Source organism: Trypanosoma cruzi, genomic scaffold (genome assembly GCF_000209065.1).
Source record: "Trypanosoma cruzi strain CL Brener 1047053516435 genomic scaffold, whole genome shotgun sequence".
In the NCBI taxonomy this organism is placed as follows: Eukaryota; Euglenozoa; class Kinetoplastea; order Trypanosomatida; family Trypanosomatidae; genus Trypanosoma; species Trypanosoma cruzi.
In genome coordinates this window covers 68931-86673 of record NW_001849438.1, presented here as the reverse complement: position 1 = coordinate 86673, position 17743 = coordinate 68931, and the positions used below count along the sequence as shown (strand labels likewise).

Sequence of the window (17743 nt, the reverse complement as noted above, 5' to 3'; positions counted from 1 at the left end):
TCAGTCTTTCCAGATGTCTCTGGTGAGAAGCTGCATCGCCAACACCTCCTTAAACTTCTCCACTGATACATGCCCCTCTTCATCGGCCGCATGCTCAATCGCCTCCTCCTGAGCAGGAGAAAGGCCAATACTTCCTTCTCCGGCAGCTGTTGCTAAGTTCTTGCATGTATTCCGTAGTTGGCTGACCGTCACCCAGCGCTGCTTCGTCACATCTATGAGATCGAACATCGTTTCAAGATCCTGCTCCCCAAAGAGTGGCGTCGATGTCTTCGTGGCTATCATGAGCCGGATCTCTCGCTGCAGGAAGGCACGAGGGTTTTCCGGCTTGTGATAAATCAGTAACTGCAGAAAGTGCGCAAAAATCTCATTGAGCTTGTGCTGCTTGACGTACATGCGGGTAAGTGCTGCCTGGTCGCTGGCATCCAACGCCGTCCCCATCCCACTCATCCAATCCCGTCCTTCTCGCACGCAGGCGGCAATTTCCCCTTCGTGAGAAAACACACCCAAAACAAGAGGAAACAAAGGCGTATGAACAACAACAAAAAGAAGTAACAAAAACACGACAAACACCCACATACAAAGAAAGAAGGAAGGAAAAAAAAAAAAAAAGAAAAACAAAGTAACGTGTAGAGCAAAATAAACCAAAGAAAAGAAGGGACACAAATACAGGGCAGGGAAAAAGAAAAAAAAAAAGTGTGGTACAATACGAGAGGAGTGGAAGAAACCCAAACCTCGCTCAAAAAAAAAAAAAAAAAAAAAAAAAAAATTGCATACATACGTACATAAAATTGCCCTTCTCCTTCTCCTTCTCCTCTTCCTTCCCAAATAAATAAAATCCAGCCAAAACTTTCTTCACACTCCACAAAAGCCATGAAACTCCCTCAATTCCTTTTATTCCCTTGTCCTACAGAAATTTCTCTTCCCACCACCCAACCGCACACGCAAAAACACACAATTTCAAGGAACACGCATAAAACCATAATGCAATGCACCAGGCAAAATTTATAAGATCATCCCTTCTTTTTTTTTTCTTTAATTCTTTTTTCAGATCTTACTTTAGCGCTTCGATGGCTACAACTGGGTGAAAGGCAATGATAAAATAAAAGCGACAACCACATTTTTACTTTTTTCCCTGCCTGGTTGTAGCAAATAAAATAAGGCGTGGGGTGACAAAACAACTAAGACAGAGGGAATGCAAACAATGGACAACGGAGAAGCCTCCATTTTAGTGCTTCTCCGTTTCTTCTTTTCACTTTTCATGGTGCTTCCATCATTACTAGCGTGCTACGACGGAGATGCGGACAAAAGGAGGGAGAAGCCAAATCTGTAACCAATTTTACAGCTATGCCTCGCCACCAAACCTCCCCACCTCTCATCCATTCACTCTCTCGGTGCATCCCCGAAAAGGTGATGGCAGCCCACACAGACGCACACACACAAAACATACACAACAACAACAAATACGCGCACAGAAAGAGAGAGAAGAGAGAGAGAGAGATGGATGGATGGAGGCCTACATGCGACAGTTGAATTACAGGAACAAAAAAAAAAAAAACAGACGGATACATATTTTCCTCTTAAAAAAAGCGTAGGGCTTTCAGTGACGTCTCCGACGTTGTCTCTCCAAGCTAACCACAAGTGCTGCCCGCTCTAACCGTTTTTGATATGCTTCCAGTCCATTCAAAAGACTTGAAAGTTCTTCTTCTATCACTTTTGAGCTTTCATCATAGTCGTCTTCACCTCCGTCAAGAAGACGATACTTATTTGGTGGCGTTGTTGTACGCAGACTGCGACGTGCCACGGCGTATGGAGAAGTGGGAATAAGAGGCCCTCTCAACTCTATTGGGTGTTCATCCATCTGCTGCGGCGGAAAAACGCCGGTGGAACGCCTCGGTGGGGTACCGTAGGCACCAAGAAACCGCATAAGCTCCTCATTCTCAGGAGGTCGAGAACGAGAAATGGAAACTGGCTGCGAACGTGCACGAGTCGCATTGCTCCGGGGTGCCGCGTAGGGGGTTCCAATGGATGATCGCCAAGGACTCATCCGACCATGCCGTAAACCAGAAACAGCATCTCTTCTCCATTCGACTTGTTCATCGTTAGATGCCTGTGGTGACGGATTTTTCCCCATTGAAGGGTCCATCGTGAAAGGATTCCCAACAGTATTATTGACGGAGGTGTTTTCACGAGGCCCTGTCCACGAGGAGGGTTTTCCGCGAGCGGGAGAAACGCTGAATGGGCGCTCATTGTCTTTATTGCCGCTCGCGGAAACGTATGTCGGATTCCCCCCTTTCACACCAAAACATTTAACCGGCATTTTCTCTTCCTCCGGCGTACTTGTGGTGGCCACTCTCGATGGCCGCAAATTCTCCGCGTTACCTCCCGCTGAAATTCTCTGACGAGAGAGCTGCGTGGAGGAGAAATTGCCCTTCTTTTCTTCTGATGGATTCGATGCTGGCGCTCGCACAGAAGGCGGAGAAGTTCTATCCTCTCTCCGATCCGTGCCGCTCTTTTCTCCTACAAGCTTCCTCGGTTCCACCGGTCTACTAGCCGCTGACTCCACACCAGAAGCCATGGAAACTCCTTTTGGTGGCAAAGTTCCTGTGTGTGGTGAAAACTTCCCCCCCAAAGCGTCTCGTGCGAGTCGCCATCGACTGATCGGCGGATCACCTTCCTGCGCCGCTGCACCGGCCACTGCAGTGGGCTGTGTGGATGGGACTGCAGCACTTGTGTAATTTCCACGAGAGGTTCCAGTTGGCTTGGAAGGAAATTGTCGCGTTGCTGCGTTCTTGTCAGATGGTAATACTTGATCACTTTTGTTCTGTGCAGCAGGGGGAGATGATCCCCGAGTTTCCGTTGAGCTCAGGCCCTTTTTTGCTGCGTCTCGTGCGAGTCGCCATCGACTGATCGGCGGGTCGCCCTGCGCTGCCGCACAGGCCGCACCAACTCCTCCATCTGTGGAGACTTGCCGTGCAGCAGCCGTAGCAGCAGGCATTGTGGCATTTGGCTTTGTGTTGGATGGAGTGGCAGGTGCTAAACGTCCCCTGGCATCCATGAGTGCAGCTGCCGCGCGAGTTTCTAAGGGCAGAGCACCGGCCGTGTTCCGCATGGGTGTGTGGAATACCTCTTTTGGCAGTGCTACGAGGATCTTCCAAGTCCCCCTTGCCAACGCGTAAATGGCGGCTGTTGCAGCACAAAGTAAATAGATTGGTGGCAATCCTTGACGTTTAAAAGGCAGCAACAAAAACGACAACGGGTAAACAGTTATACAGAGAATTTGACATCAAAATGTCAATAAAAGCGCAAAAATTGAGACGCATATTTTTGCAATGTTATGTGTTCCTCAACCCACCAGTCAGTCCGTAATTCAATAAAAATAAAAGTAAAAGAGAGGCAGAGGGGCGGGAGTGCCATTATAACCAAAAGTCCCCTCTCCATGCCTAACCATAACCTAACCCCCTGTCCAACGGAGAACAAGGAGCAACAACAACAACAACAACAACAACATACAACACCCAGCAAAAAAAAAAAAAAAAAAAGAGAGAGAGAAAGGAAAGTAAAACGCCGCAGTCAATAATAAAAGAAGACTATGACAGAGAATGGTGAAAGAACACGCCGTCTTTATATATATATATTATTACTGTTTCATTATGTGTCTGCTTAAGCTATCATAACATAGTTCATGCTTCCCTCTCATGCGTCATCACAATGTCAATATGTTCTGGATTACAACCCGCCACAACACCGTTCTCCCTTTCCCCGCGCAAACGTGAAAGAGAAAAGTCCACTATCAGTTATCATCGCTGGAAGAGACATGTCGAGTAACGAAGACGCATTTCCCAATATATATTTTTTTGCGGGGAAAGACAAAAAACAACAACAACAACAAAAACGGCATGAGGAGAGGAAGGGATTCTCCTCTTCAACAAAAGGAGGCTCCGTTGCAGCAAGAACCAGCCAACAGCCCACGTCAAGAAGGGAAACAACCAACCAAACAACAATAAATAATAAATAAATAAATAAACGATGTAAAATAAAGCGGGCAAAAAAAAATAAAATAAAATAATAATAATAACTGCATCGTCTTTAAGTATTCTCTCATCCCGCAGGCCACAAAAAAAGGGAAAATAAGTAATACAGTACACACACACACACATATGTATGTATTCACAATACTCCCAAACAAAATAAAACAATTGGTCCTTTTGGTTTCATGCTACAATGACAAGAATTTACACCCGTCAGTCAAAATAAATATGCACCAATAAATTCCCCACCCCCATTCTCCCCTTTTTCCATTCCCCCTCCTTCCCATTTATTATTATTATTATTTTTTCGGTTTGTTTTTTCTCTACCCCTCCATAAAAATTAAAAAAAAAAAAAAAAGAAAGAAAAAACACCCAAAAAATAAAAAACAAAAGACATCTTCGCCTCGGGCGTTTTCTACCCATTTGTTTTTGTTTTTGTTTTTTTTTTGTCCCTAGACTTCGCTGCTGCTACTCATGCCGGGGTCCCACGTTTAAAACTCCAGGAGGCAGCTTACCATGATATCGGCCGTTGGCAACTCAAAGAGCTCCCGTTTGTTGTCACTCGAGGAGGAAAGCAATTTCCTCAAGAAAGTGCTCACGGAAGAAACAGCGGCTTCTAAGGGCTCTTCGAGAGTTAAACCAACGAGATGTTCCTCACCCTCACCTGCTGTAACTGTGATTCCCGACACAGCACTGTCCCCAGCCACAAATCCTATTGCCATGGATGGATCCAGACGTTCTTCTCCATCAGGAAGCGCAGAGGTTGGCACTTTCTCTTTAGAATGGATGTGAGTCGCCAGGATTTCTCTCCCCGGCGCGGCATTTTCTCCACGCAACTCATTCATCTTATCGGAAAGTTTCTCCATAACCTTCGAATGGAGTTCATTCATTTTGGGAAGAGAAAAGGATGAAACTCCCTGACGCGCTGGTTTCGATGCACCCGCCGTAGTACTTCCAACAGCCTCCATTTCTTTCGTACCCGCTTTGGCGGGCACGGTCGAATTAGGTGAAAGTTTATCCGACCTCCCTTTCGGATCGCTTTTGCCATCCAGCGAGCCACGACTCGATGCACCGCCATCCGCCCTTAACCCAGTAATTGGAATGGGGGCAGTGTTGGGACTGTGGCCGCTGACGTTTGGGTAAGTCGTATTGTCCGCATTTTTCCCTCCACGATCAATTTCAACAGGAGGAGGGGAGTCGTCGCCCGTCGGAGCTGATGTCCCCACGTTGATTTCGGCTTGAGATCTTACATTTTCGTTCACGGTAGAAGCCATTTTTTCGCCCACGGTCTTCTTTTTGGTCCTCTCTGGTAGAATAACTTCATGCGTCCGAAGAGGGACCAGTCCTGAACCCCATGCGTTGGGCACAGACAAATCCGGCGTCGGCATTTCGCTCTTCCCTGTCAAGATCTCCGCATGGTCCAAAACACGAATGGCTTCGGACTCGTTGAGACGAAATAGAACTCTTTCCGGTGTTGCATGTCGCCCCGTTTCTTTGCTTCTGGAAGGTGTTCTCCTGAAAACTTGTGATCTCCTTGCACCGCTGGCGGATTCCGACGAATCACGCGGTGGGAACACGTTTGACACAAATGTCCTCCATTCCGTTCCCACCTCTTTCCTCTCGTCTGCCTCAGTATAGACAAAAAAACTGTGCCGATGCGAACTTGAGAAGTTCCCCGAACAATGAGGACTGTCGCGGAAAGAGGATATAGGAACAGAATTTGTTCGCATTCGCATCGACTCAAGTGTTTCTTCGTGTTTACGATGGGGCGTTTTGCGGCTGCTGCTTATTTTGAAAGGCCACTCATTATCAGAAATAATCAATGGGGCCACATATGGGCTACGGGAGGCGTTTTCGAAAGTATCAATTGTCTCCCTTCTCCGAGATGAAAACGAAACCGCTCGACTTGGACGTCGATGAGGAGTTGAAGAGTTAGAATGACTCTTGCTGAGTAGCCCGGACCTCCTATAACTCCCCCTATAAAAGGGGAAATGGTAATCTTCACTTATGCCAATCCTGTCAGCTTGAATAACGTGACTGCCACGTGCTGCTCGCATTGACTCGCGCATCGGCGAATCGGAAAAGGGATGAGAGTTTGTCGGAAAATCCAACCGTAATCCCCGTCGAGCTGATCGCACCGGTGTCACGGGCTCTTCAATTGGCTCAGGTGTCTCTTGACGTTCAGGGTTTAACTTTGGCAGGCGGTTTGCCAAAGGGGCATTGACCTTTTCGCTTTCCAAGCTTAACCTGTTGTGAGCCATGGCAGCCATGCAAGCTGAAGCAATATATATATATATATATATATATATATTATTATATCTATGTAAATAAGTATCTATGCAACGCTGAATACGTAGATAATTACAACAACTCTTTTCTCCCTTTTGGGATTCCGCATGATACACGTGGGAAAAAAAGAAAGAAGAAAGAAAAAATAAGGTGAGGATGGAAAGTAATAATAGAGAGTATAATGATAATTTGGGGGGTAAAGTGCCTTAAATAATGAAAAAAATATGCTTTTTCTTTGCGTGTATGTATGTATGTCCGTTTTTTTTTTTTTGTGTGTGTGTGTTTGTGTTTCATTCCTCCGCCCCCAAAATCACACGGCACTGTTAAGTAATAAGAACTTCAATGCCACATAGAGCCGACATAAATATATGTATCCATTACAGAAGTCCAATTCTCTTGTAAAATGAGAGAAAACAAAAAATATCATATCCTTTTTTCCCCTCCACGTAATAGTGTTAATACGAGTGCATATTTACATTTGGAGTAATTAAATACATACAAGGGGAAACACACACGTTGAGCAATGCCTTCACAAGGAATATCAAACAACTTTCATTTGCAGTCTTTATTTGATATTGTTGATGCAGTGATACGCCACAAGTCCGCTTGGTGTAACTTCAGATGACCGAAGTGCAATGCTGGACTTAGCTGGGACGGTATATGGGATGGGTCTGGTAAAAACTTTGTTACTATTCAACCCTTTGGTGCGTAATTCCGGTGCGAGTGTAAGCATTGAAGTGGTTGAAACGTCAACCCCACGCACTCTTGTCTCTTCTTGGTTAACTCGATGCATAATGAAGTACGCCTCACCGTTCAGTACCATCACACGAAGATACCGCCATCGAATAAGTGCCCTTTGCCGTGCCGACTCATACGACCCGTCATTAAAGCGCGCGAGAGCAGAAGTCATGAGGAGAAACGCAGTGGTTCCACCATCATCTGTGATATGCCCCAGAGAGAATCGCTGAAACACTGTCGAGGGAGTTCGTTGAACCGCTTGTCTCCGCCTAGCTGACATACGCAGCCTACTAAATTTCTCAGGCATCTCACCAGGCAATAGAAAGGGTGAATTTTTGTTATACGATGTCCTTCGAACCTCTAAGTTGTTAAAATCAAAAACCTCCAAATTTTTGTCAAGAAAAAAGTCCTTCGGCTTCGTCACGGACGATTGCACCGTCGTTGAGTACAAGGGTGATGGCATGATCGACAGCTGTGTTCCACCCGAGTCTTTCGTCTTCTCCGATTCGCTGCTGGAGGAAATTTCGTCACTCTCCTCCATCGCTGTCCGAGAGGATTCCTTTCCCTTTTTCTTGCGACGTGCTCCCTTTTCTTCCCTCCGCGTCACATCCAGTTTCGCGGCGATCCACTGCCTCGTCCCCGCGTAGAAGTTCTCCGCCCATGTCTTCACTTCGGATTCGTTGCTCAGCACGGCGACAGGGCATGTCGGATCGGGCAAAAGTTTCTCACTATGAACGGCACTCAAAGGATGATAGAGGAGCGCGAAGCGCTGCGAATTTTTATAATCACGGATGCTTGGCAGCAGCGGCAGCAGGGTGGGGTCACTCCCGATGCGATGCGCTCGGCCCACCATGATGTTGGAATCCGCAATATCGTCACGGGAGGACAATTTCTCCACTTTCTTTTCGCCTGAGATAATGCGAAAAATATCGCTCCCAGAGAAACTTTGATCATCATCCCACCCCATGCTGGACTGATCCGTGCTGCCGCCACAACGTGAGTATTGTGAGTAGGTACACGAATCGGCTTCACTGATGGTAAAAAAAGAGTCTGAAGAGGTGGGAACGGACGTCGTTCGCTTCTTTAAGATCGGGGTGAAAAGAAACATAACGTAATCCTCCGTAGTAACGCCACCGTGCATGGCGATGAGTTTTGAGCCGGTACGTCCTTCGCGCGTATCGGAGGCGTCCGTCACCGCGAAGGCGTACTTCCGCTGAAAACGTGAAACACCCCCGACCGAAAAGAACGGGATTGTTCGTTTATTCTCCCGCAGGGGAACTTTCTTGGGCCGTCTGCTAAATGGTTGTGGGTTTGCCAAGGAGCCGGACCTTGAAGCCCTGCGCGCTGTCAATTCCGACACCACACGCCTGGGGAAATTTACGGGGATGATGGACCACGTCATATCACACAACTGCAGCCTGAAAAACCCGTAGCTGGCCATCCTTGTCCTTGACCGCGTTTTCGTATCGGTCGCTGCTCCAGAAGAAATCCTTTCCAATTTCTTCCGAAAGATAAAATTCTCAATAGGGGCTAAAACCAGTGGGAAAAACCACTCCTCGCACAAATCCTCATAGACGCCCCCCATACTAATCATTTCCCGGAGAAAATAATCCCACACGCCACTGATGCGGAAAGGGATAGGGGAATCCAGGGAGACTGGCGTATTGACCTCCACCCACACCCCGGAATGAACATTCATCTTGAACACACTGGGTATTTCACGGGAAGAACTCAGCAAGACATCCCTCTCCACAAGCCCAACGACAATAATGGAGCTTGAAGAAGTGTTATACGCCGCACAACACATTTGAACATGAAGCGGGTCCACAGAGTCCGGTCCACGAATTCCAGTCCACACTCGGTGTCTAATATCAAAGGAATGTGCAATGTACATGTTATGCTGACGCTGATGAAATCCTCCAATAACGATCATTGTCTGAGTGGGCGGCACGTACACCGCCGCATGTGAAAAAACAGGACCAGGCCCCTGAGCTCGCTCGTAGTTGACCTTCTCCCACCTCATTGTTTCAAGGTTAACAAGGTACATATCGTCAAAAACCTCTAAATTTCGGTGCCCTCCAAAAATAATCATCCTCTTTTCGTGCATGATGGCACTGTGGTTGGCACGCCCACTTGGAACCACACCGACACCACGAATTTCTTTCCATTGCAAGGTCATTTTAACGTTACAAAAGATGCAACTTGAGTAGGTATTTTTAGGCCCGTAGCCGCCGTAAAGGTACAAGTCTTGCTTGTAGACGACAATCGTGTGACCAACTCGCTGCAGGCCGTTGTTCATCTCGGGCAAAATCGCCCCACGAAGCGCAGCTATTTTCACCTCATCGGCCGTGTTCCCCCTCCGAATGCCTACAGACGTTCTACGCCTATGCAACATGTTGGCCAATCAAATCTGTTCTGCCAAAGAAAACAAAAAAAAAAAATAATAAATTTTGTTGTTGTTGTTTTGGGGGGAGTGGGGCACAAAATTGCATAAAAAACAGGGAGAGGCCGCACCCTCTCTCTCTCTCTCTCCACACAAACACACACGCAGTCGCACGTCACGGCGGTGTTATCTCCCGGCGATAGAAGGAAAAAAAAAAAAAAAAGAAGTGAGGGTAAGGAAAAGAAAAAAAGACAACAACAGAAAAGTTTCCGCACAAAACAACAGATCAAAGACAAACAGAGACCCGAAAATAACTGCATCGAAGAAGATCTGTTAGACAACAGCAACACCATCACGAAGCAAGTAATAAAAAATAATAATAAGAAGATTAGGAATACAAGGCGGAAATTGTACACAACTTTCATTATTCTTGCCGCCCTGTCCCTTCAAAGATGTGGCATGCGGGCTGCTTCACCCATCTCGAGGGACGTCAAACCACAGGCACATCTTCAGCATAAAAGTAAAAGGCAGCACCGGGGCAGAAAGAGACTCGATCAGCTCCACATCTTCTGCACTCGTCTCGCTGCCATCCGCCGCAACTTTGTTGAGTCTCTCGACTACCTTCTGCGTAAAGACTTCCGAACCGGAGGGAAGTTGCTTTTGTGAAGCCGCTCGTCGAAGATTCTCAGACGCATCCAAAGCCATCTGCAAATCGCGATGGAGGCCAACAACGTACCTCATTTTACTCTTTGTCATGACAAGCTCAAAGAGCGCCAACTCCCTCTCTTGGGGCGTGAGCGGGGAGCCACTTCTCTCCATACGGCTTACAAGTACCTCAAGCTCCTCCTCAGCCGCTGCCCGCACACTTCCGGCCGTATTCTTCGCCATAAGCTCCACCTCTGGTGCTTCACCCCGTATGATTAAGTTGCAGTGCTTCAGGACACGGAGACACCCATCTTGGCCCGAAACATGTCTGGTGCTATCCGTCTCCTCCAGTACACTGTGAAGATCCTCTGGCGTGACACCAAGCTGTTGCGCCGTCGTGAGCACAGCACGTCCAATAGCTCCCTTTTGCATTTCCCAACGTTTCTTCTCTCGCGTCAAATATTCGTCCAGGAGCATCATATTCCTCTTTTCGTGTTCCTCCACTTCCGTGCTTCTTGGGCTAAGTGGATTATCGGCATCACCGCCATCGGGTAGCGTCAACTCAAAGGCGGCCTCCAGCAGCGTTACACGCAACGCTGTCGGCTGCTTCCAGAAGAGCGGGTTATCACACAAGGCAGGGTGTGCGTTCCCTGAAGAAGTATTCTCGCTCTCCCCCTTGATAAAAGCTTCAGCAACGTCGCCAGAATTCTCCTCAAGTACACGACGCCGCGTCGTTTCCATGGAAAGTTCAACGTCCTCCGGCCCCATGGGAGGCATGTACTCCTTCGCAACAATTCCTGCTTCTGCCGCAGAAGAGTCAGCGGGTGTGGGAGAAGATGTCAATTTTGTGTTCTGTTCCGCCCCGCTTCCCATTTGGTTGCAGACACGTTTGACCGTTTCCGCGAGTACGTACGCAAGGTCCGCCGCCCTTTCCGCTTCCCCGTTCGCGACACAAATTGTCAGCTCTCGATGCAAGCGAAGCGCAGACGGATGAGCCCTAAAGATATCCGTCAGTGTTGCCATTGGGTCCCGATGCGTTCGCGAGACAGTTGTCGATGCAGTCGTCGTGGGAACCGTTTCGCGCTGCCCACAGCACCCATAGCGCTGCGACAGTGTTGCCCCATTCCTGCGAGCCCGACAACATTGCGCCGGTAAAATGAACGCATGCAACCCGGACCAACTCCTCATATTAAACAACACTTGTTGCGCTCGGTATCCTACAAGCAGCCCTTACACCCCACACACACAAAAAAAAAAAAGAAAAGAAAAAAAAAATAAAATAATAATAAGAGAAACAGTGTATCACACGATCGCCTTCATGCATGCACAAAACCACCCAAACAAATATTTGCCAGACGCGATAATCCCTCCCTTCCTCCCTCCTTTGACATGAACACTTCACCTTAAAAAAAAAAAAAACGGGGAAAAAGTGTAAAAACTCAATGTTTGTATCATATTTCCTGCCTTCCACTTTTCTCTTCTCTGCAACGCGCATGCGGGGCTTCAAAAGAAAATCAATTGAACCAAATGGTGCACAATAAATCCATGCATAAAAAGGGGTTTGGAGGCGGACAGAATAAAAAAAAAAAACACGAAAAAGAAGACATCCAACCCTGTCAGTGCAAAAATAACACGCCGTATATTTCACCGTGTCAAAATCCCGCTTGGCAAAAAAGAAAAGAAAGAAAAAAAAAAAAAACAGCAAATGCCACCAAACAGATTGTACAAATCTACCGTCCTTTACACTACCAAGGAGGCCATAAATCTTTGGGCCAACGATGGATCTAATTCTACGCGTCGGCGAAAGTGATGGTCTTCCTTCAGCTTGGCTTTCAAGAGTGAGAGTCGCTTCTGCTTATCTGCCTCCTCAGCGAGAGTCTTCTGTCTCTCGCGCTGCTTAAGGGCCTTCATATATAATTGCTCACAGGCCATTTTTTGAACGCGAGATCCCGATCTTTGCGGAGAATTGGCTGGAGACGGCTTGGACTCGTCTTTCTTCACCCGCGACAAAGACGCCACTGTGGCCTTACTGTACCTTGCAGCCGCCCAACCACCTCGTATAATAAAATTCTTATTTGTCGTGGGATGAAACGTGCATCCCCGCAGTTCCTTCTCCTCCTTTTGTTTTGCAAGTTTCGAAGCGCTATTGTACCCTTGTCGAGAGAGTCGCCACGCCATTGCATCCTCCTCCTTCTTGGAGAGACGACTCGTCTTGAGATACTCCCGCAGTTGGTTGGGATCTTGGATAAGTTTATGTTTTATTTTCTCGGCTTCTACCTCTCGCTCCCGCGGCGTTAATAACCGCCCCGGTGGTGTATTTAACTCTAGTCGGGCGAGAATTCGGGCATGAAGCGCCTCCTCCAACTCCTTCTGCTCACGATTTAGTTCTGCCCGTCGTGCCTTTTCCCGCTTCTCCGCCATGGATTGCACGCCTTCGTTATAGAGACGTTGAAACAAGGCATTGTTCACAGCAGTAGCTCCACTTCGTGTGGTTTGAAAAGAATTAAGTTGACTATTGTTCACCCGGTTGGGGGTCGTGCAATAGAGACGGTCAAACAATTCCTCGCGACGCTGCTCGCGTTTTAGCAGCCGCTCGCGACGCCGTGCTGCGCTTTCTTCTGTCTCCGCCATCAAACGCTTTTTGGCCTCCTCCAACTTCATGTAATGATAAATGCGACAGCGGCGTTCGTCTCGATCACGGCGGTTGTTCATGTGATACAAGCGCTCAAACGGGCTTCGAAGCATCTCGTACTCTGTTATCATGTCGTACTCTCTAACTTGATTGCAAATATTTTCCATCTCATCATCCAGCATGGCCAAAATTTCCTCCTTTTCTTTAATTCGCCCCCGCTGTGGAGACTCCAGCGTACGACGCCGTCTCAACCGGTCCAACGCCGGACTATTGGCAACCACAGCCCGCAACGGTGCGGACTGTGTGCGGGGCATGCTGGCACTGTTTTGTACACGGCAAGGATAAAGAAATGCCCTACCACGACGAGGGGAAGCCCGTAGACTGCGCTTCGGGGTGAAATCCGAGGAGTGGGAGCGCACAGAAGATGTACCATTAGACACTTGTCTCCTCCGGGGTCTGTTATCATCTGAGGCACTACGCGTGGACATAGCAGGAAGTGACGAGTTACTTTTCTCGTCGTGGCTACTCCTTCTTTCACCCTTTCTGGAGGCGTAACTTCCCCGGCCACTCCATTGGGACCGTGGCTCCACTCTCTCCTTACGCCGTAAACGATTTCCCCCTTGAATATCCCCTTCAGTTTCACCACTATGACGAAGGCTCCCACTCTCCACAGACGCTTGCCCCGTATGCAAAGAAGTGTTCATTGTTTTTTCTTCTAGATGCCAAGGAGAGATTTTCAACACTTCTTTCGCCTTCTTTTTGGTTTCAGTGCCGCGCCGTTGAGTGTATTTATTATTCTCGTAGACATTGGCCAAATTTGTGCCGTGTTTATTGGTGGGTTCCGCAGTGCGCTTCGCATCACCATCACCGCCACTGCACTGAGGCGGCACACTGGCTTCACGAAACGTGACGGAGGGATTTTGCACAAATTGAAAGCCACTCAATATGGGCGATTTGGATTCACGGAAGCTCTCGTCATCTATTGCAAACTCTATAGATGACGTACCATCGTCGTTCCCCCCTGAATGCGGATGCTCATCCGTCCTCTCCCCATTTGAAAGTCCCAAATGTCCAGCCTTTCTCGACTCCCGGCCCTGGGTTGACAAATCAGGCAGCGGGTACATTGTAAATTCTAATTGATGAATTTCGCCGTCATTCGACCGAACGGAGGGGCTCTCTTGTTTCTTCCGCTGCGTCTCCGCTGTTGAAGACACCGAGCTCGAAAGACTACGAACGGGAGAAGCAGAAGAAGGAAAAACATCCAAATTTTGCTCCGGAGCGACAGGCTGCCATTCGGGTGTTCTCGAGGGAGAAATTGGCGTGCACGCGCCGTGTGAGTGGTAAGTGGAGGAATCCTCGTCCGTCAGGTTCATTGCGCGCGACAACTTCCTCCCCCCTCTCCCTCTTTCTCCCTTTCTCTCCTCGAAGCGGCTGATCAAACAGGGGAAAATTGTTTACCCTAACCCTCTATTCCTGTTAAAATAAGAAACGCACAGAAGGGAGAAAAAAAAAAAAAAAGGAAAGAAAAGGAAAAAGAACAACCGTCTCCAAAGAAATCCCTCCTTTCCCCAATCCAACAAGCAAGAAGTAATTATATATGAAAAGAAGGAAAAACAGCAGACATATGATGGTGGGAGGTTGTGGCTTATGCAGTGAATAAGAACAAGGGAGCGGTATTCAAACCCAATATCCATAAAGAATAAATTAAATAATGTAACACGATACCATCCTCTTCTCCACCTTTTATCACGTAGACATTTACCAATGCTACGCTTCCAGATGGTCGGAGAGACGTTGAATGAGTTCCCGCTCTTTGGCTGCGGAATCGTCACCGTTAAGTTGTCGCATTTCCCGCTGCATCTGCAAAAACAACAAGACGGTTGATACATCCTTCCCCTGCTGGAGTTGCTGTACCATGTTTCTATTGTCATGCATAAAAAGCTGTCTCGTGGAGTAAACCAAACCCTCAGCGTAGTCATCCAGGGCCATTTGCAATTCCAAGACATCAGACTTTTGCAAAGGTTCTCCATTTCGCTCTAATGGTGATGAATGCTGCAACCCCATGAGGCGAGATGCAATGTCTAGATGAAATGGGATAATCAAGTCACTTGGGGAGAAGAAGTCTTCTTCATCCTCTCGCGGTTGTGCTTCAGTGTGCGATGGCCGCGAGGGAAGAAAAGAAGTGTTCCCAGCAGTAGAGGCGTTTCTAGTTTCTCCTCCCAAAGAATGTGCCGTGAGGGCTGACCCAGTGACCCCCGTGGGGCGTGCCATTGGGTTCTTTGGTACAGGCGATCTCTTGCTGTGCATGCGCTACACGCAGCAGCGAAAATAATTAAAAACAAATGAGAGTAAGCAAGGTGAAGAAAGTATCGTTTTTATTCAAAAAAGTCCACCGATAAAGAATAAATAAATACACACACACACACACACACACACACAGAGAGAGAGAGAGAGAGCCGCAGAGACCACAGCACATTCCTACCATTATTGTTATTATTATTATTATTATTTAATAGCAGTCGTATTCGGTTTATGTTGCCTTTAATCGCATGTAAAAAGCAGGGAAGGGAAAGAAGAAAACAGAAGCACGAGGACAGGGAGGGCGATGGGGTGCTCTCGTTAATTGTTCTCCCTTGCCCTCTTCGCCCTTTCACGCTCCTTTTTTCCGGGACGCCGGTATTTCCCCGACTGACCTTCTCGCCTCTCGGCATTGGTCAAGCCCTCCGTCGCTCCTTCGGTTTTGGATCCCTTTTGGGTGGACGGAGCATTGCTTTTGGCAAACTGCCCCCGTTTTCTATCCCTCCCCTCCGTCACTTCACTCGATATCCCCGACACCGACGGCGCCTTTTCATAATCGTGCGATACGCGTAGCGCCCGCAGGAGAGCCGCGCTCGTTGCCGTGCTGATCTGGTGTTTCCTCTCACAACTCGTAAGCAACGGCGCCATGCGTCTCAATTCAAAACTGTACGAATATTTGACGTTATTGGCCTGCGTCGCCAACACACCGCCGCCTTCATAAGAATCTTTATTCTTTGGCAAAAGCGTAAAATCTTCTTTGCGTGCAATGACCTCGAGCGCAGGCATGAATGATGTCATCGTGCTCCGCCATGCTATTAGAAGCCGTGAAAAGAGTGCGGCTTTATTTCTCTGAGGCACAACATTGCCGGCGGCATCGCCACTGTTTCTCGCGAGCCCCTCAGCGCACTCGTTGATGCAGGCCACCATGCCTTTGTGAGCGTCTGGCTTCGATCTCGGGAGAAGGCTCTGCAGCCGTACCCTCCTCGACCCCGCAGATCCGCATGTCACAAGAGTGTTTGCCACATCCCACTCCAGCACAACATTCTGCCCCGCGTGTTTTCTACGGGAACATGCGGCGGCAACAGCCTCTCCAACCGCCGAAATTCCCTTTGTGGCATTTAACAACACCGCCTCATTCGCCAAGCCTGCAAAAGGAAAGTATAGTGTCCTCTTCCTGGTCAGACCAAGTACCCACAAGAAGGCAGCAAGGCTTGGAACAACAAATTCCTTCTCCAGCAGAGACCGCGTATCTAAAAAGGTGTCCTCCACTGTGGAGCCAGGATGCAGATTGCAGGCGATAATATAATGGAATGTGGTGTACACCGCCTGAGAGAGAAATAACAGGGCTCTTTCCTTCTCTTCCTCAACAGGAGGCCGTGACTGGGCATCGGCATAATGTGCGGTCTCCAGAACGCCCCTCAAGAAGGAACAGTCAACTGCAATTGCAGCAATTTCATTTGATTGCTTCTCTGGATGCGCCAAAACGTCATGGAGAGAAAGCAACGAACGTCCCATCACCTTTTCATGGCCCAATTCCGCGGTGTCGTATTTCATCCGGCAATACGCTTTCCAGCAAGATTGAATGTCCACCTTTGTCGCCCCACGAACAAGAGGCGGGACGCTACTTCCGTTACCCATGACAACAACAAAAAGAAACACCATATCTATGCAACTATTCTGAAGGATCTCCGCCTCCGCGGTGTTTTGTGCAGTGATGGCGGGCATGGGGGAAGGCACACAATTCCCGGGCCCTTCCTCATCAACATCACTGGGGTCACCATCCGAGTCACTGAGCACGACGCAAGTGCCAGTCGCCACCATCGGTCCGTCCTGTTTTTGGCGGCGAACAATCTTTTCTTCTTCTCCACCCTCGTTCTTCACACTCTCCCTTTCCAGATTGAGCTGTCGTTGTTGTTGTTGTGTCTGTGGTGACACCTCTGCTCCCTCATCACCCCCAGCAAACGCGTCCACACACCGAGCAATATATGCCAAAACGTGTGCGACTCGCAAAAGACACATCTCAAGCATGGTGTCATGAAGCTTCGTTGCAATGGTCACTGTGTGCGGTGCGGGTCCACATAGGGCTCCACAGAGTACGTCCGAATCCTCTGAAACGAAGCAAAACGTCGGCAACTTTTCCTTTGCAGCAAACGCCTGCGTGACAAGTTGTCTTTGAAGGTCAAGGATCTTGTAGTCCGCCTCCCCTGCAACCTGCCGGCCACTGATAAGAATCTGCGGCCGCGGCGCATCGGCCGTGGAAATTTTGTTGTAGTGCTGCTGTAGCGCAATACAGAGTCGTTGAACGGCGACATCGGCGTCCAGCACTGTGGCGTGCGTGCGTTGACTCCTTGACGTCCCGGCACGGTGTCGCTGTGCATCCATTGCAAACACAACCGCTTGACGCACCTTCAGATGCGGCTGCATAAGGAACTCCGCAAGGGTTTCCAGGCCAATGGTTTGACACACATTGGTGACGTCAATAAGAACAAAGTCAAAGCAAAGCGGGGCCGCGGTCACACCCTTCTTAATTCTGCACAACGCCGTGGGCGATGTGCGCGCGGCAAACTTCAAAAAATCCGGAACGCCCATGGACCTTTGCGTCCAGCCCGCCCCCGTTCTCCCTTTTTTTATTTATGTATACACAAATACACCCCTATCAAAAAGTAAAAAAAAAATAAATAAATATCGATACGAGAAGAGATCTTTCACCCTCAAAAAAAAAAAAAAGCC

The 17743-nt window shown here is 48.3% G+C and overlaps 8 protein-coding genes across 8 annotated transcripts, besides 24 other annotated features; all 8 read right to left on the bottom strand.

The window, feature by feature from the left end:
- Positions 1 to 576, bottom strand: Tc00.1047053509733.80 (hypothetical protein, conserved; the record flags this gene model as incomplete). The annotated part of the gene is made up of 1 exon (XM_813576.1): positions 1 to 576. The coding sequence occupies one exon, from the start codon at positions 574 to 576 to the stop codon at positions 1 to 3; it is 576 nt and encodes a 191-aa protein (XP_818669.1).
- Positions 1 to 15527: part of a sequence feature (heterozygous, non-Esmeraldo-like haplotype) that runs on past the window's edge.
- Positions 579 to 613: a microsatellite.
- Positions 739 to 766: a microsatellite.
- Positions 793 to 821: a microsatellite.
- Positions 1471 to 1498: a microsatellite.
- Positions 1598 to 3109, bottom strand: Tc00.1047053509733.70 (hypothetical protein, conserved; the record flags this gene model as incomplete). The annotated part of the gene is made up of 1 exon (XM_813575.1): positions 1598 to 3109. The coding sequence occupies one exon, from the start codon at positions 3107 to 3109 to the stop codon at positions 1598 to 1600; it is 1512 nt and encodes a 503-aa protein (XP_818668.1).
- Positions 3482 to 3514: a microsatellite.
- Positions 3521 to 3562: a sequence feature (T-rich).
- Positions 4000 to 4024: a microsatellite.
- Positions 4045 to 4075: a sequence feature (AT_rich).
- Positions 4314 to 4336: a sequence feature (AT_rich).
- Positions 4371 to 4420: a microsatellite.
- Positions 4451 to 4478: a microsatellite.
- Tc00.1047053509733.60 (uncharacterized protein) lies at positions 4520 to 6298 on the bottom strand (the record flags this gene model as incomplete). Its single annotated transcript, XM_813574.1, has 1 exon — positions 4520 to 6298. One exon carries the CDS (start codon positions 6296 to 6298, stop codon positions 4520 to 4522), a length of 1779 nt encoding a protein of 592 aa, XP_818667.1.
- Positions 6312 to 6358: a microsatellite.
- Positions 6554 to 6606: a microsatellite.
- On the bottom strand, positions 6883 to 9450 carry Tc00.1047053509733.50 (hypothetical protein, conserved; the record flags this gene model as incomplete). Its single annotated transcript, XM_813573.1, has 1 exon — positions 6883 to 9450. The coding sequence occupies one exon, from the start codon at positions 9448 to 9450 to the stop codon at positions 6883 to 6885; it is 2568 nt and encodes an 855-aa protein (XP_818666.1).
- Positions 9485 to 9507: a sequence feature (AT_rich).
- Positions 9642 to 9704: a sequence feature (T-rich).
- On the bottom strand, positions 9910 to 11271 carry Tc00.1047053509733.40 (hypothetical protein, conserved; the record flags this gene model as incomplete). The annotated part of the gene is made up of 1 exon (XM_813593.1): positions 9910 to 11271. The coding sequence occupies one exon, from the start codon at positions 11269 to 11271 to the stop codon at positions 9910 to 9912; it is 1362 nt and encodes a 453-aa protein (XP_818686.1).
- Positions 11331 to 11363: a microsatellite.
- Positions 11753 to 11782: a microsatellite.
- Tc00.1047053509733.30 (hypothetical protein, conserved) lies at positions 11824 to 14088 on the bottom strand (the record flags this gene model as incomplete). Its single annotated transcript, XM_813592.1, has 1 exon — positions 11824 to 14088. One exon carries the CDS (start codon positions 14086 to 14088, stop codon positions 11824 to 11826), a length of 2265 nt encoding a protein of 754 aa, XP_818685.1.
- Positions 14170 to 14745, bottom strand: Tc00.1047053509733.20 (uncharacterized protein; the record flags this gene model as incomplete). Its single annotated transcript, XM_813591.1, has 1 exon — positions 14170 to 14745. One exon carries the CDS (start codon positions 14743 to 14745, stop codon positions 14170 to 14172), a length of 576 nt encoding a protein of 191 aa, XP_818684.1.
- Positions 14219 to 14253: a sequence feature (T-rich).
- Positions 15128 to 15154: a microsatellite.
- Positions 15199 to 15225: a microsatellite.
- Positions 15335 to 17602, bottom strand: Tc00.1047053509733.10 (hypothetical protein, conserved; the record flags this gene model as incomplete). The annotated part of the gene is made up of 1 exon (XM_813590.1): positions 15335 to 17602. The coding sequence occupies one exon, from the start codon at positions 17600 to 17602 to the stop codon at positions 15335 to 15337; it is 2268 nt and encodes a 755-aa protein (XP_818683.1).
- Positions 15528 to 15835: a sequence feature (areas merged during assembly that could not be assigned to a particular haplotype. This can correspond to areas where the two haplotypes were merged or to regions with more than two copies in the genome that were merged during assembly.).
- Positions 15836 to 17743: a sequence feature (heterozygous, non-Esmeraldo-like haplotype).
- Positions 17678 to 17699: a sequence feature (AT_rich).